Genomic DNA, 13,625 nt, shown 5'->3' on the forward strand with positions numbered 1-13,625 from the left:
TTGCCAAGTCCCTGCCACTGCTACAGGCCGCAGTGGGAGAAGGGGGTGACCTTTTTCCTTTTTTGTGCTGGGTGAAAGTCATTCTTGCAGGAGCGCAGAGCGGTGCAGAGCTCCACGCGAGGCCGGAGCTCACGGTGATAAGCTGGTTGTTTTCCCCTATCCTATCCCCTCCTTGCGCTGCGCCGGGCTTATCTGGGCGCCTGAGTTATGTTAAGTAGCGGGTGCGTGCTTGCTCTCTGTTCTCCTCGCTGCTTTTGCTCCTTGGATTTCAATTCCAAACATGGTTATCCATTTGGGGTCTCTCTCCTTTCCGCTGCCAAGTGATACACATTCCACACTCAGCACCGGCTCCCTCCACTGCTCTCTCGCGGTCGCTCTTTCCATTTGCCGGAGGGCAGGCGAGAGAGGCAGCGCGACGAGATCTCTGTCCTGCCTGCGAGTTTTACAGCTAATGGCCTCTACTCTTTCTTTGACTGTGCTCTTTTGGCCTCTTGTTTGCCAGCTCCTTTTCTCACCGGTGTGGCTAAGGAGAGAGCCAGCTGCTGGTTTGTGAGCCACAAAGAGGAGAAAAGAGCACTTTTGGGATTTTTCGGGTGCAAAAACGTTCGGCAGCGCTTTAACATGTCACTCTGAAGCGCGCTGCTGTGGGACCTGCCGACGCTCAAGAGGAGGAGGAGGAACAGCTACCCAGCAGCTCTGGTTTCAGACCTCTGCAGCACCCTTTGTGTATGACAATTCCTTCTGAGCGCAGGAAGGCCAGGGAGGGTGGGGAGTGGGGAAGGATGAGCGCAAGCAGCCTCTCTTGGGACCAGGCTGTTCTCCAGCCTCCAGTGTGTGATGCCTGGAAGGAGGTTATGGAGGGAGCAGCCTACCACCTGGCCAGCTGCATCGTCCTCCTGGGTTACATGGGGGGAAGCGGCATCTTTGGGTCCCTCTATATCTTTGGCCTCCTGGCCCCAGGCTACTTCTGCTACGCCCTGTGGGGCTGGCTGAGCGCCTGTGGGCTGGATATCTTCACCTGGAACATGCTGCTCGTCCTTGCCTGCTTGCTTCAGCTGGCTCACCTGGTTTACCGGCTCCGCAGAGACACCATCCCAGAAGAGTTTGACCTCCTCTACAAGACCATGTACCTGCCCTTGCAGGTGCCCCTGGAAGTCTACAAAGAAATCGTGAAGTGCTGTGAAGAGCAAGTGCAATCGCTAGTCAGAGACCAGAATTACGCGGTGGAGGGCAAGACGCCCATTGACCGCCTCTCGTTGCTGCTGTCTGGCAGGTAAGGGCTCTCTGGTTTCTGGACAAAGTCTGACAGCAAAAGCACTGTGGCTTATTGTTGAATTTTCACCCTCTGTAGAAACTGGGGTGAGGACTGTTTCCTTCCTCTGAAAGGGCTTTGAGATACACACCTGTTTGTTGGGGAGGGGTGTGATTTGCTTTTGGGGGTTGTTTTTGTTTTCTCCCGTTTTTCTAAGTTAGAATATTTCAGGGAACAGTTTGCAGAATCAAGCTATGTGCGAGCTCAGCCTTGCTTGTGATACTGCTGGGGAATCCTTACCTCTTTCTCTGACATTTTAAAGTGTTCTTATTTCTGATGGGAGCAGACTGGCCATGAGAAAGTGTTTCTCAAGGCAGGAAGGCAGTATGCCTGGACCTGTGGTCTCAGAGGGTACCAAACACACCTCTGTGATGCGAAGGGCTGTGCACCGAGTACACCGAGTCCTCAGTTCACCTTCTCCCCCTGGCCAGCAGTGTTCAGGGAGAGGTTCCACCCCTGTTCCCAACACCTTAACCCTCAGGGCTCTGACATTTTTTGCTTTGAGAGTAATTTTGTAAAAAGAGAGAGCACTTTCCTGTGGTGGATCCTGCCTCATCGGGCCTCTTTCTTTCCCTGTGCTGTCATGTATTCATGATGTTCCTTCCTCTGGACCATCAAGGATGACCTCAGGGACCTCTAGGTAGTCACGCTGGGGGTTTGATTATTGAGAGAACTGTGCTGATGGAGTGTTGGCATTTGTTCACCTGAGATCCTGTGGCATGCCTTTATGAGCATAGCTCTTAATGAGCTGCAAAATTCAAATGCATGCAAATAGTAATGATATTGGCTTCCCAGCTGCTGCCAGGCACTTGGGACTAACGTCAAGTGAGAGTGGGAAAGGTAGGAGATCTGTAAATGGGAGCAGTGCTGAGCTGTAGGAAGTGTGTCGCTAAGGTTTTCCTTTGGGAAGACAAGCTCAACATCACCTGGGGCTCATGTTTTACTGCGGTGGTCCATCCTCTCGGATGAGGGTGGAGGGGGGGGGGTGGTGTAAAGAAGAAGGGTTGTCCTTCCTTTTCTTGGTGTTTGTACCTTTTCTAGGATGTGCTAAAAGCATTCTGGGGCCACTGAACAGTGTTTAATGGCAAAGCACTGGAAGGAAATTGGGTACGTGTTTCCATGAGATGTCTTTCCCCTTAGCAGATGTCTGTGCTGAGCAGCTTTCTGTGAAGTTTACTGTATCCGCAAGTAACGTTAGCGAGGAAGAGTCTGTGCTGGCTTGCCCTGCACTGGATAATCTGATGCTGCTCAGTGGGCAAGAAGGTGCTGCAACAGACAGTAATCCAGTGCTGGCAAGGTGATTGTCTGCTCTTTTGTGGTGGGAAGTCTGCATCTTTGCTGGTATAGTATGCTCTGTGGAGATGGGATCGGATTTGCATTTTCTGCTGCCATTCTATGGCTTTGTGAGGTCCTTGCTGGCCCAGCAGAGCATTTCTACTATAGTGGTGCCCCCCCTTAAACTGAACAATATCAAGATAAGAGGGGTTTGGAAGCACAGAACATGCCTGGGTCAGGAAACCTGTCTTGCAATCCCTGACCCTTCCAGGCAGCACTCCCAGCTGGCTGGAAGCCAACGGTGAACTGAGCCTTGTAACTCCTGAAAACAAGAATTGCCTTTGAGCAACATACAACGGGGGGGAACATGGCAACAGGGAGGCAAGAGACCCCAAATCTGGTGGTGCAGCACCAGAGCTCCAGAATGCCCTGGCATTGCCCCAGGCCTGTGCAGCTCTCCTCTGCTCCCACAGCAGAGCTGGGTGCAAGTTCAACCTTGATATTGGTAGGCAGTTGTAGCAGAAGTAGGGGAAAGGGATACTTGGGAGGCCAAGAGAGATTGAATGGTAAAGTGCAGCTTGAGCTCACAGTGTGATGTGTCAGGAACGATGGCCAATGTGATTCTGGGGGGTTCTGGGTCTAACAGCTTCCCAGCATCAAGGCAGGGAATGCCTGCGTGCAACCCTGGGGACAGGAAAAAGATGCAAGTGTGAAGAGCCACAGACTGGCTTAGAAGTACCTGAAAAGCAGCAGCAGACTTGTGGGCTGAGAAGTCCTGGGTTAGGATCAAGCATTGCACCTGCGAGGGCTGGCTTTGTAGCAGTAAACAGAAAACAGATGGAATATGGGGAAGTGGAGCAGATATTGTTTTCTGCAGAGAAAGGAGGGACAGCCCCATAGACTGGAGCATCTGCAGCTATCCCGGAGAGGGTACAAGACACGTGTGAGATGAGGAGAAATCCCTTCCTCCCTGGCAGGACCGGCTGCCTGCACGTTGTATGAGCTGATCAGGTTCGTGTGATGATCTGTTTTGTGGACTAAGCCTGTGTGCCTCACTTGTTCTCTCTGCAGGATCCGGGTGAGCCAGGACGGACAATTCCTTCACTACGTCTTTCCGTTCCAGTTCCTGGACTCTCCAGAATGGGAGTCGCTGCGACCCTCTGAGGAAGGAACTTTCCAGGTAACCCCACGCATCCCCGCAGCAGTCCAGCTTCGCTCCTTGCTGCTTCATTGCACGTCTGAGAAGGGGACAGAGGGGGGCTTATTATACCATTCAAAGGAACACTTTCCTCCACTTCCCCGTGCTTTAGCCAGCACAGGATGGGGCATCAGCTGCGTTAATTTATTTTTCTACCTTCCTCAGAAGACGTCAGTTCGTGCTCCTACTACCAGCTGATAGCAGGGAGGGTGGAGCGTGGTGCTCCTTCCAGTTTAGCAGGGAGACGAGGTATCAGATTGCTGGCTTTCTGCCAGCACAGCGTTCCCTAGTACCTATGTTGATGCATTTCCCCTACACACTGCTAGCAGGGTGCGTCGTTCCAGCATCACGACAATATGCAGCAGGGATGTAAATCCATAAATATCCTGTTCCTCAAAGAAGTACTGATGATGATATGTTTGGGATGGAGAAGCAGAAAGGATGATTCACACCCAAATATGGCTCTTTCTGAGCAGAAGAATCCTTTGCTGAGAGGCCAGACCAATTCTTATTTGCAGCAACTGAAAGGATTTTGCTCTTGCTGTCAACACCCCACAGTATGTGTTTGACTTTTCTTCTGGAGGAGATTACTTAGGTCCACATCTGTCTGCCATTAACTCACACCCCAGGACAGGCTGATCCCTGTCAGGAAATCAATCTAGAACATGTCGCTTAGGGCATATGAGGAGGGATTTTGCTAATCCCTTGGGAGCGTGGGACAGTCATAAGAGCATGATGATGCTTTCTTATGAGGGCAGCAACATTCAGACTTGGTTAAACCAGAGCAACTCTCCGAATCTGCTTTCCTCAGGTCTGAATTTGGCCTGTGTGTGAAAGGGTCATGGCAGTCGCTTCTGGAAGCTGTGCCATCGCCAGTGGTTACGGTCTTGCAAGAGGAACAGTTCCAGGAGATATCTGACCATGTGGCTGTGGCACAGGACTACAGCTCGTGGCAGAAATAGGGATGCCAGGCCAAGATAATGGGGTTTAGAGGGCAACAACAGCATGGCTGTGCTAGGGGTGAGGGTATCTTGTGTTTCACACAGAGCTTCAATCCAACAGCAGATTGTTACTAGCTCCTGGACTGCATTTTCCTGAGAATCGAGCAGAGAATGACAGCTGCTTGGTGCTCCTGGTAGGGGAATAGCTACTTGGATGGCATGTAACCTGCAAAGACCTCTGCAGCATTTTCTGAGCTAATTTCTTTGGAACTGAGTGTTCCCAAACCTGTCTTTATCTGCAGTGTGTGAGGCGGCTCAGGAACAAGCTGGTGCCAGGCTGCACCAGCCCTGTCAGCACCACGGTCTTGGCCCCTCTTCTTGCTCTGCGAGGCAGGGCTGGTCAGGGAGGTTGGTTGCGCCTGGCACCAGGATGGGCAGGTAGAGTCCCAGGTGGGGAAAGGCTGCAGCCATGTGCTGGAAATACTTGAAAACCCATGTCTGCTTACTGAGGAGCATGAAGAAGTAGCAGCCTTCAGCAGGTGAGTCTTGACCAGTCCATGTTCCTGGCAGGACAGCACCCTTGATGGCCGTGCTTAGCCACGGTGATGTGCTGCTTTTGGCAGCTGTTTAACCCACTAGTCCCTCTTACCTGAGTAGTTAATAAAACTCTGTGGCATGTCTCAACCTTATTTCTAGCATCACAATCATTTGGTTAAAAAAGTGTATGTTCGACTCTAGCACTTTGCTGGAGGAGTGCATGGAAGGTTTTCCTTGCCCAAGTTTTCTCCATGGCTCTCTAGATTGAGCAGTTTCAAGTCTGAGCCCACTGAAAAATGGCAGAAGCGTGACTTAGTCTACAAGGAGAGGTGATTTTCTTGAGCTTTCTGCTTTAGCTGTGTCTTCTGGTTCCCAGTGCCTGAAGGAGTTGGGTTTCAGGGTTGGCACTTTCCTCCAGAAGGCTGAATTATGGTCTCTGCAAATGCTGGAGCACTTGCATTGGGGGCTATTCACGAGTAAAATCTGTCCTGGTTAGGAGGCAGGTTTTCTTACTACATCTCAATCCCTCATGAGAAGCAGAAGCTTTTGGTTGCTGTACCAAAAGTGGGTTAGGAAAATGAGATTCTAGTCATTTTCGTTTCCATGTGACCCTTCCTCTTGCTCACCTCAGCCTGGGAAGGTTTTCAGATTTTATCTCCTATATTTCTTTCATAAGGCAGCTGCCTGCATGGCAGTGGCATTGGATATCAAACCCAAGGACACACACATGCAGCCAAGCCATTTTCAGCTTCCCAGTGGCCCTCTGCCATGGTGGCTGGCTGAGGAGACCCCTGGATATAGAGTGAAAGGGAGCCCCCGGGATATTTTGGCTCCAGCACTTGTTCACATGCCAGTGTCTCCATTACACTCGGATGTTCTTCTTTGGCCCAAGGCAGTTTGACCCTTCCTGTGTTTCTTATATTTTTGTATTATTATTATTATTATAGTTATATATTACAATATACACTCATGTATTGTATCATGGTTTTTATTATTAATAATCTAGTCTTACAGCTAGGGGGACAAACAGCTCAGCGTTGGCTCTGTTCTCAAAAGCAAAATGAAACATTTTCTAAAGTCAACCCAATAAAACCTCAAATGAGTTCCCTACCTACACACAAACACAGTAAAACCCTTTTATTTCCTCTCTTGTTGAGCTGTGCTGCGCTGCGCATCCTTCAGGGCCATTAAGCCCTACAGCGCCCAGCAGAGCTGGTGAGACAGGATGTCCCTCTGGTGCAGGGTGGCCAAGCAAAGCCTTCCAGATGTCCAAGCAAAGCCTTCCAGGTGGCCAGGCAAGCCCTTCCTAAACTCAGGGCCTTCTCAGAGCAGGGGTTGTGCGACCCTGCAGCCGGACGGGCTGGCATCTGGCAACTTAGATTGGCTGAGCATGAAGAAATGCCTCCCTCTGTAAGATTTCTGTAGAGGGATAAGGATGTCTGTGCTGCCCTGCTCCATTGAGCTGCATTGCTCAGGTGTCAACAGGGAGCATCATCTGAGAGCGAAAGGGTGAAACGTAGCCAGCCATGTGGCTAGGTTAAGCAAGGACATGCCACTGATTGCATTGGAGAACCTGGTATCTAGCTCCTTGTGGAGAAGAAACTGAGGTAGGTAAAGATCCCATTGTTCAGCTTGGACAATCTGGCTCTCCAGCCCTGCTGTCTCCAAGGAGAGCAGGCATCGAAGAGGCAAGGGGCCTTCCCTGGAGAGAAGCGTCAATCTCTGAGGCGGGTGAGCCATGCCCAGGCGGTGGGGCTTACTCCGCTCCCTCACTGCCCCACAGGTCACGTTGACAGCTGAGACTGACTGCAGCTTCATCACCTGGCCGAGGAAGAAGCTCTATCTCCTCCTGAGGAAGGACCGCTACGTTGCCCGGCTCTTCTCCTCCCACCTGGGCTACGACATCTCAGAGAAGCTTTACTCCCTCAATGAGAAGCTCTTCGCCAAGTTTGGCCTTCGCTTTGACATTCGCTTGCCCAGTCTCTACCACGTCCTTGGGCCACCGTCCTCTGAGGGGGACCCGGAGGACTGCGAGGAGCTGCCGCTGCCTGCCTCTGGCGAGGCTGGTGCCTCTGAGCCCCCTCCACAGCCACCACCGCCGCCGCCGCCAGCTCCGCGCCCCCGAGCATCCCGGCCCGACAGTGACCTGCTGGGTGAGGACTCCACCAGTCTTGTCTTGGAAGATTTTGCTGAGTTGCCGGGGTCTTTTATGGACTATGTGAGCGAAGGGGAGTATATGAAGTGAGGGCACTCCTGGCATAGGCACGCCTCACCCTGTGTGGGACCCCCGCGTAAGTACCCCTCTTGTGGAAGCAAGTCCTTCCTGTGGTGCAACTGCCCAGGCAGAGCAGCAGCCCCCAGCCTTTCACCCTCTTTTGCCACAGGTTTTCTCCTCTGTAGCACTTTTTTGCCTGCTGCCCCAAGGAATCCCATGAGGTGGGCTCAAGTTTTGTGACTTTTCTTAAGGAAAAGTAGCAGGGTAGAGGCTTAACTCCAGGCACCAGCTGCACCGTGCGGCGGCAGGGTCGGTAACCTGAGCGTAGAAAGCTCTTCCCTGCCCTATCCTCTCTCCATCCCTCAGGAGAGGCAGAGAAACTGAAATGATGTCCAGGCTGGCGGGTGGTACACGAGTGCCTGCAGAGACTCCATGAGGCACAACCTGCCTCGCCCTGAGGTAGAGTTGTGCCTGGAGATATTCCAGTATTGAGCTGAGGAAGATGTCTGCAGGTGAGAGAGCAGACAACCCAGAAGATGCTGACAGGGGTAGAAACAGTTCCGGGGTTTACAGCAGATTGAGAATGAGGAGCTGTTGTTCACCCTATGAGTGCTTAGTCTGGGCAGGGGGAGAAAGCTCAGAGTCCTTCTTCCCTCTGCCTGTCACAGCTCATCCCAGTATTTGATTTGTCCTCCTTGTGTCTACTGAGCTTCATCTCAGCCAGATCAGTGAGGTATTGGAAAGGCAGCCCTGTGTGGTATAGCTCTTGCCTCCGATCACCCTGACTGGACTGACAGGCTAAATCTTGTTTTAATGTGCCCCAAACTTCTTTATGGTGAGTGGGAATGAGATGTTCTCTTCTAAAATGCCAGCTTACTCTGCAAGGGAAAAATTCCCGGGCCTGGCGGATGTTGGGGCAGAGGAGCAACACACGTGAACAGAAATAGATGGAAGGGTGGCTCGTGCTTGAAATTCAGATCCAAGTGGCCAAGAGAGAAATTCCACACTGAGCTACTTTTAGCCAGCCACTGCATGCCAGCTGCAGACCCCAAAATGTACATTCCTGCTGCTGCCCTGTAATAGCTGCTTTCTGTAACCCAGGTACCACCCGCCAAGCCTGGGACTGGGATTTGTGTCTTAGAAGTGACTGCTGCGTGTGTCCCAGTTGGGTGTGTGGGGAGGAAGTTGCGGGGCTGGGCTGCATCTCAGGAGATCATTTTCCAGCAGGAATCCATAAACACGGGGCACCATCACACTCTGGTCTTCCCTGTGCCTGCTTGGCTCTACTTCTGGGCCACAAATGCCTGTGGGCTCACTGGCAGGGAGCATGAAGCGGGACACCCTGACTGCTGGCGTCAGCCCTGACACATCAGCAGTAACCTTCCCTACCCTGCAGTGTTTGTGTGCAAGTCTCACTGCTGTGACAGCAAGGGGACCCTCCCTCCTCGGGGCTCTGCATTTTGGAATTTTATTTAGAATCTGCATGGAAAAGCTATCTGAGTCAGACAGCGCTTGTTGTTTGCAGTAGGTCTCTGGTGGAAGAGGCCTTTCGTTCTGCTTCATCCAGTTGCTATTCTTAGTTTTTGAAAACAGTGGAACTGGAAGATCTTCCTGTTTTGTACAGTTTTGTTTTGAGCTGAGTCACATGCCTGTCTCTGTACTGCTTTCATGCCTCCAAACTTAAAATCTGGGATGTGAAGAAACTGGCCAAGGAAGTAACAAGTGTATTTGGTTTTGCTTGAATCAGATAAAAAGTCAGCAAGAGTTTTGCATAGGTTTTGGGAATTATTTTGAAAAAAGGCAGCACAGAGGGAAAAAGGAAACAAAAATCCTCATTTGTTTTCTAGCTTAGAAGTCCTAGGAATGTGAAGTCCCTGGGTTCTTTTGGTAGATTGCCGGAGAAACGAATTTGCAGCTTTTTCAGTCCTTACTTGGAGAGGCAGGAACATTGAATCCCTTATGAGACAGCTATCTTCCAAACTGTCAGGCATGTCTGTCGAATACACGCCAGCAGAAATGAATGCAGATAGTGTTGTGAAGTCACTTTGTCTATGCTTTTTTTTGTATTTCGTCTTCTCAGCAGGAGGGTATCCATTCTCAGGTCACTGGCAGAATTCTCCTAGTGGATCAAGCTCAATAAAATCAGAATTTCAAATGCAATTAGAAAAGGAAGGATGCAAGGAACACTGTTGCTTTTTTTGAATAGTTTCTACTCATTTCTGGTGATGAGTCAGTACTGTGAACATACACACAAGAGGTGTGTGTGTGTGTATGTGTGATGGGGAAAGCTTGTGCAACACAGCACAAAGCTGTTCTTTCTTTCACACAGTCCTTTTAAAATATGTTGGAAGCTGGAAGCTTTTGTCTTTCTAAATCTTGTGAATGAGACAATATCAAGGTGTGCTGATACTTGCAGTAGAGACCTGCAATAAAAGCTCAAATGTTTCAGAGGCTGATCTTTGGGGTGGGAGAGGAGGATGATCTTCCTTGTCTGTCAGTCTGGAGACAATAGCCAGTATAGTATTTCAATTTCTAAGGTAATTAGACAAGGAAATACAAAGTCTGTTTAGCATGTGCATAAGAGTGAAACGAGTGCTTCCTTGTTACTCTGCTCACCATTTGGGTATCCTAATCACACCCCATCCCAGCAGCACAATGGCAATTGGCGCATGCAGACAATAGTCCACAGCAACTTGGGACCCTAACCACAAAAATTAGTGGTACAAAGGGGCTGCAATTTTCCATTCTGTCCAGGCACTTGTCACAGCTCAGTGGATGGTGGTCTGCCATGGTCCGGGAAAGCAGAATCACAGAATCACGTAGGTTGGCTTTTAAAGACCTTGAAGATCATCCAGTCCAACCATTAACCTCACACTGACTGTTCCCACCAGATCCCTCAGCGCTGGGTCAACCCGACTCTTCAACCCCTCCAGGGGTGGAGACTCCCCCCCTGCCCTGGGCAGCCCATTCCAACGCCCAACAACCCCTTCTGCAAAGAAATACTTCCTAAGAGCCAGTCTGACCCTGCCCTGGCACAGCTTGAGGCCATTCCCTCTTGGCCTGGTGCCGGTTCCTTGGCTCAAGAGACTCATCCCCCCCTCTCTGCACCCTCCTTTCAGGGAGTTGTAGAGGGTGAAGAGGTCTCCCCTCAGCCTCCTCTTCTCCAGACTAAAACCCCCCAGCCGCACCCCATCAGACCTGTGCTCCAGACACTGCACCAGCTCCGTTGCCCTTCTCTGGACACGCTCGAGTCATTCAATGGCCTTTTTGGGGTGAGGGACCCAAAAATGAATACAGGAATCGAGGTGCGGCCTCACCAGTGCCGAGCACAGGGGTCAGATCCCTTCCCTGTCCCTGCTGGCCACACTAATCCTGATACAAGCCAAGATGCCATTGGCCTTCTTGGCCACCTGGGCACACTGCTGGCTCCTGTTCAGCTGGCTGTCAATCACCCCACCCCCCCAGGTCCCTCTCTGACTGGCAGCTCTCCAGCCACTCCTCCCCAAGCCTGTAGCGCTGCTGGGGGTTGTTGTGGCCCAAGGGCAGCCCCCGGCATTTGCCATTATTGAAACTCATGCAGTTGGGCTCAGCCCATGGCTCCAGCCTGTCCAGGTCTCTCTGCAGAGCCTCCCTACCCTCGAGCAGATCAACACTCCCACCCAATTTGGTGTCATCTGCAAACTTACTGAGGGTGCACTCAGTCCCCTTGTCTAGATCATCAATAAAGACATTAAACAGGAGTGGCCCCAAAACTGAGCCCTGGGGGACACCACTCATGACCAGCCACCAACTGGGTTTAACTCCAGTAGATTTGCCAGTAGATCGGTGCTTCTGCAGGGCTATGAACTGTTTGGGGTCTATTTTCTCTAGATGTAGGAGTCCCCACTGAATTGTGCCGGAGTGGATGTGGGGACAGGGGTGCTTTCATCTGCTGAAACAGTAGGATGGTTAAAATCTGTGCAGCTGCTTGTCTAACACAGACATTTGGCCAGTTTCCTTAAATATGTGTTCAGCTGCGTGTTTTGTTTTTTTATACAGCCTGTAGCACTGCTGGGGGTTGTTGTGGCCCAAGGGCAGCCCCCGGCATTTGCCCTTAGTGAAACTCCTCCAGTTGGCCTCAGCCCATAGCTCCAGCCTGTCCAGGTCTCTCTGCAGAGCCTCCCTACCCTCGAGCAGATCAACACTCCCACCCAACTGGGTGTCATCTGCAAACTGACTGAGGGTGCACTCGATCCCCTCGTCCAGATCATCAATAAAGATGTTAAACAGGAGTGGCCCCAACACCGAGCCCTGGGGGACACCACTCATGACCGGCCACCAACCGGAGTTAACTCCGTTCCCCACAACTCTTTGGGCCCGGCCATCCAGACAGTTTTTTACCCAGCAAAGCGTGGGTACCCAGCAAAACGTGCCCACCCAAGCCTTGAGCAGCCAGTTTTGCCAGGAGAATGCTGTGGGAAACGGTGTCAAAGGCCTTACTAAAGTCAAAGTAGACAACATCCACAGCCTTTCATAACTTTTCCTGCAGAAGTGGTGAAAACATCCATAATAAACAGGGATATTCCCTGCGGTGTCATTGTTTGAAGGAAGCGATAGCTGCGGTCCCTGAGGTCAGAGATACCCTGGGGCTTTCCCCTGATTGTGCTCTCACCTCCTTCTTCAGCAACAGCCAAACTGGGTAATCACCTTCCAGCTCTCTAAATTCCCTGTGCTGAAGTGCTTCTTTTTCATTTTCTGTCACTACAATGGCCACCTTGCAATACTACAGCGCAGGAGGGCAATTGTTGAGTGCCTAAAGTGCCGCAAAGATCATGCAAAAGAAAATATTCATGAGAGATACTTTGGTCTACCAGTTCCTTGAGTTTCTAGTCTGCTTATGAGCAAGGCAGACTGTGACATCCTTCTGAAGAGCACATTCTTTCTCTGAGGTGGAGAGATATTTCAAGAATTTACAGGCTGCCTGTTTAAAAGAGGCAGGTTCAAAGGTTCTGTTTAAAACTTGCTTTTACAGCGTACAGCTGTAAAGCTGAGAGCTCCATAGCATACTAAGCCTTATTCCTTGCATGAAAATTCAAACAACCGAAAGTCACCTGGTTTTTCCCCTTTTCATGCTGCATTTGTTCTAGTTTGTTGCTACCAAGTACTTGCAAGATACGGAGCTGTCGCTACCTTGTTTTGTACAATTACATATTGGGGCTGGCTTTCTATTTGGTGGGTGAGGTGGACGGATGGCTGAATGCTCAATGGCTTCTATCTTGGTATCTAAGTCGGTAGGAATCATTTTATACCTGCTTTGAGAGCAAAATCAAAGGAGCTGTGGTCTTTGTTTCACCGGTATCAGAGAAGATCCTTTTTAGAGTTGGTTTTTTTTTTTTTTTTCTGTCACAAAATGGTTGTGTAATCCCATTTTCTCATGTATCCCATGTTCAAGAATTACATAGTTTGCATTCTAATTTAGGAGGGGAGGGGAGCAGGACAGGTAACAGTGGGCTCTATGGGGTTTGTGTATTGGAAAAGTTTGGAAGTAAAATTTATTCCTGTGATAATAATGGTATACTCTTTCTTTCTCTTTCTCTCCCCCCTTTCCCTGCTCTCATTTTCCTCCCTTCTTTATTGTTTTCCTTCTGCAGCCTCTGGAAACCTTCTCCGGAGTTCTCCCCACCCTCCCTGCAAAGGACGAGCCCCTCTGGCTCCCACTCAGACCCCTGAACTCTAGGGAACAACAGGCCATTTTCAGCCCAAAGCCCTTCCAGGGGACCGTATGCTCACCCAGGTTTCTGACCAGAGAAACACTCTTTAGCACGCACTGAGACATCTGCCTGCAGACATGTACACTCAGAAGCACGTGAAACACATGTGTGAGACTGCGGTGTGACACTCCAGCACCTCCCACCCCATGGCTGTTCACCAGAGCTGCCTGCCCCAGTGTGCTCCCATGGTTTGTTTTCTAGTCCTGCCTCTCTGAGGTGTGTCGGCAGCTCTGATACCAAGGTACACCAGTATCACTGCAAGTGATACCAGCCTGCTCACAGAATCTGTGTTCCCTTTGATTTAATGATTCCCATTAAAGTCAAAGATTAAACTACTGGCGTTTGAGGATTTGGAGAGGGAAATAACACCGTTTGAAAGGTTCGAGGTGATCTTAAG

The 13,625-nt window shown here is 50.6% G+C and overlaps 1 protein-coding gene across 4 annotated transcripts; it reads left to right on the forward strand.

Annotated features, from left to right (window-relative positions):
• The first annotated feature begins 343 nt into the window (after positions 1-343).
• POPDC2 (popeye domain cAMP effector 2) lies at positions 344-13,563 on the forward strand. 4 transcript variants are annotated; one of them, XM_074897204.1, is made up of 4 exons: positions 344-1,273; positions 3,659-3,767; positions 7,047-7,554; positions 13,109-13,563. In XM_074897204.1, exons 1-3 carry the CDS (start codon positions 729-731, stop codon positions 7,506-7,508), a joined length of 1,116 nt encoding a protein of 371 aa, XP_074753305.1. In that variant the 5' UTR covers positions 344-728; the 3' UTR covers positions 7,509-7,554; positions 13,109-13,563. The 4 variants fall into 4 exon arrangements, with proteins under 4 accessions (XP_074753305.1, XP_074753296.1, XP_074753314.1 ...); XM_074897195.1 differs by having other exon boundaries at positions 7,047-7,499; positions 13,120-13,563; XM_074897213.1 differs by having other exon boundaries at positions 7,047-7,416.
• The last annotated feature ends 62 nt before the right edge of the window (positions 13,564-13,625 follow it).

Source organism: Athene noctua, chromosome 1 (assembly GCF_965140245.1).
Source record: "Athene noctua chromosome 1, bAthNoc1.hap1.1, whole genome shotgun sequence".
In the NCBI taxonomy this organism is placed as follows: Eukaryota; Metazoa; Chordata; class Aves; order Strigiformes; family Strigidae; genus Athene; species Athene noctua.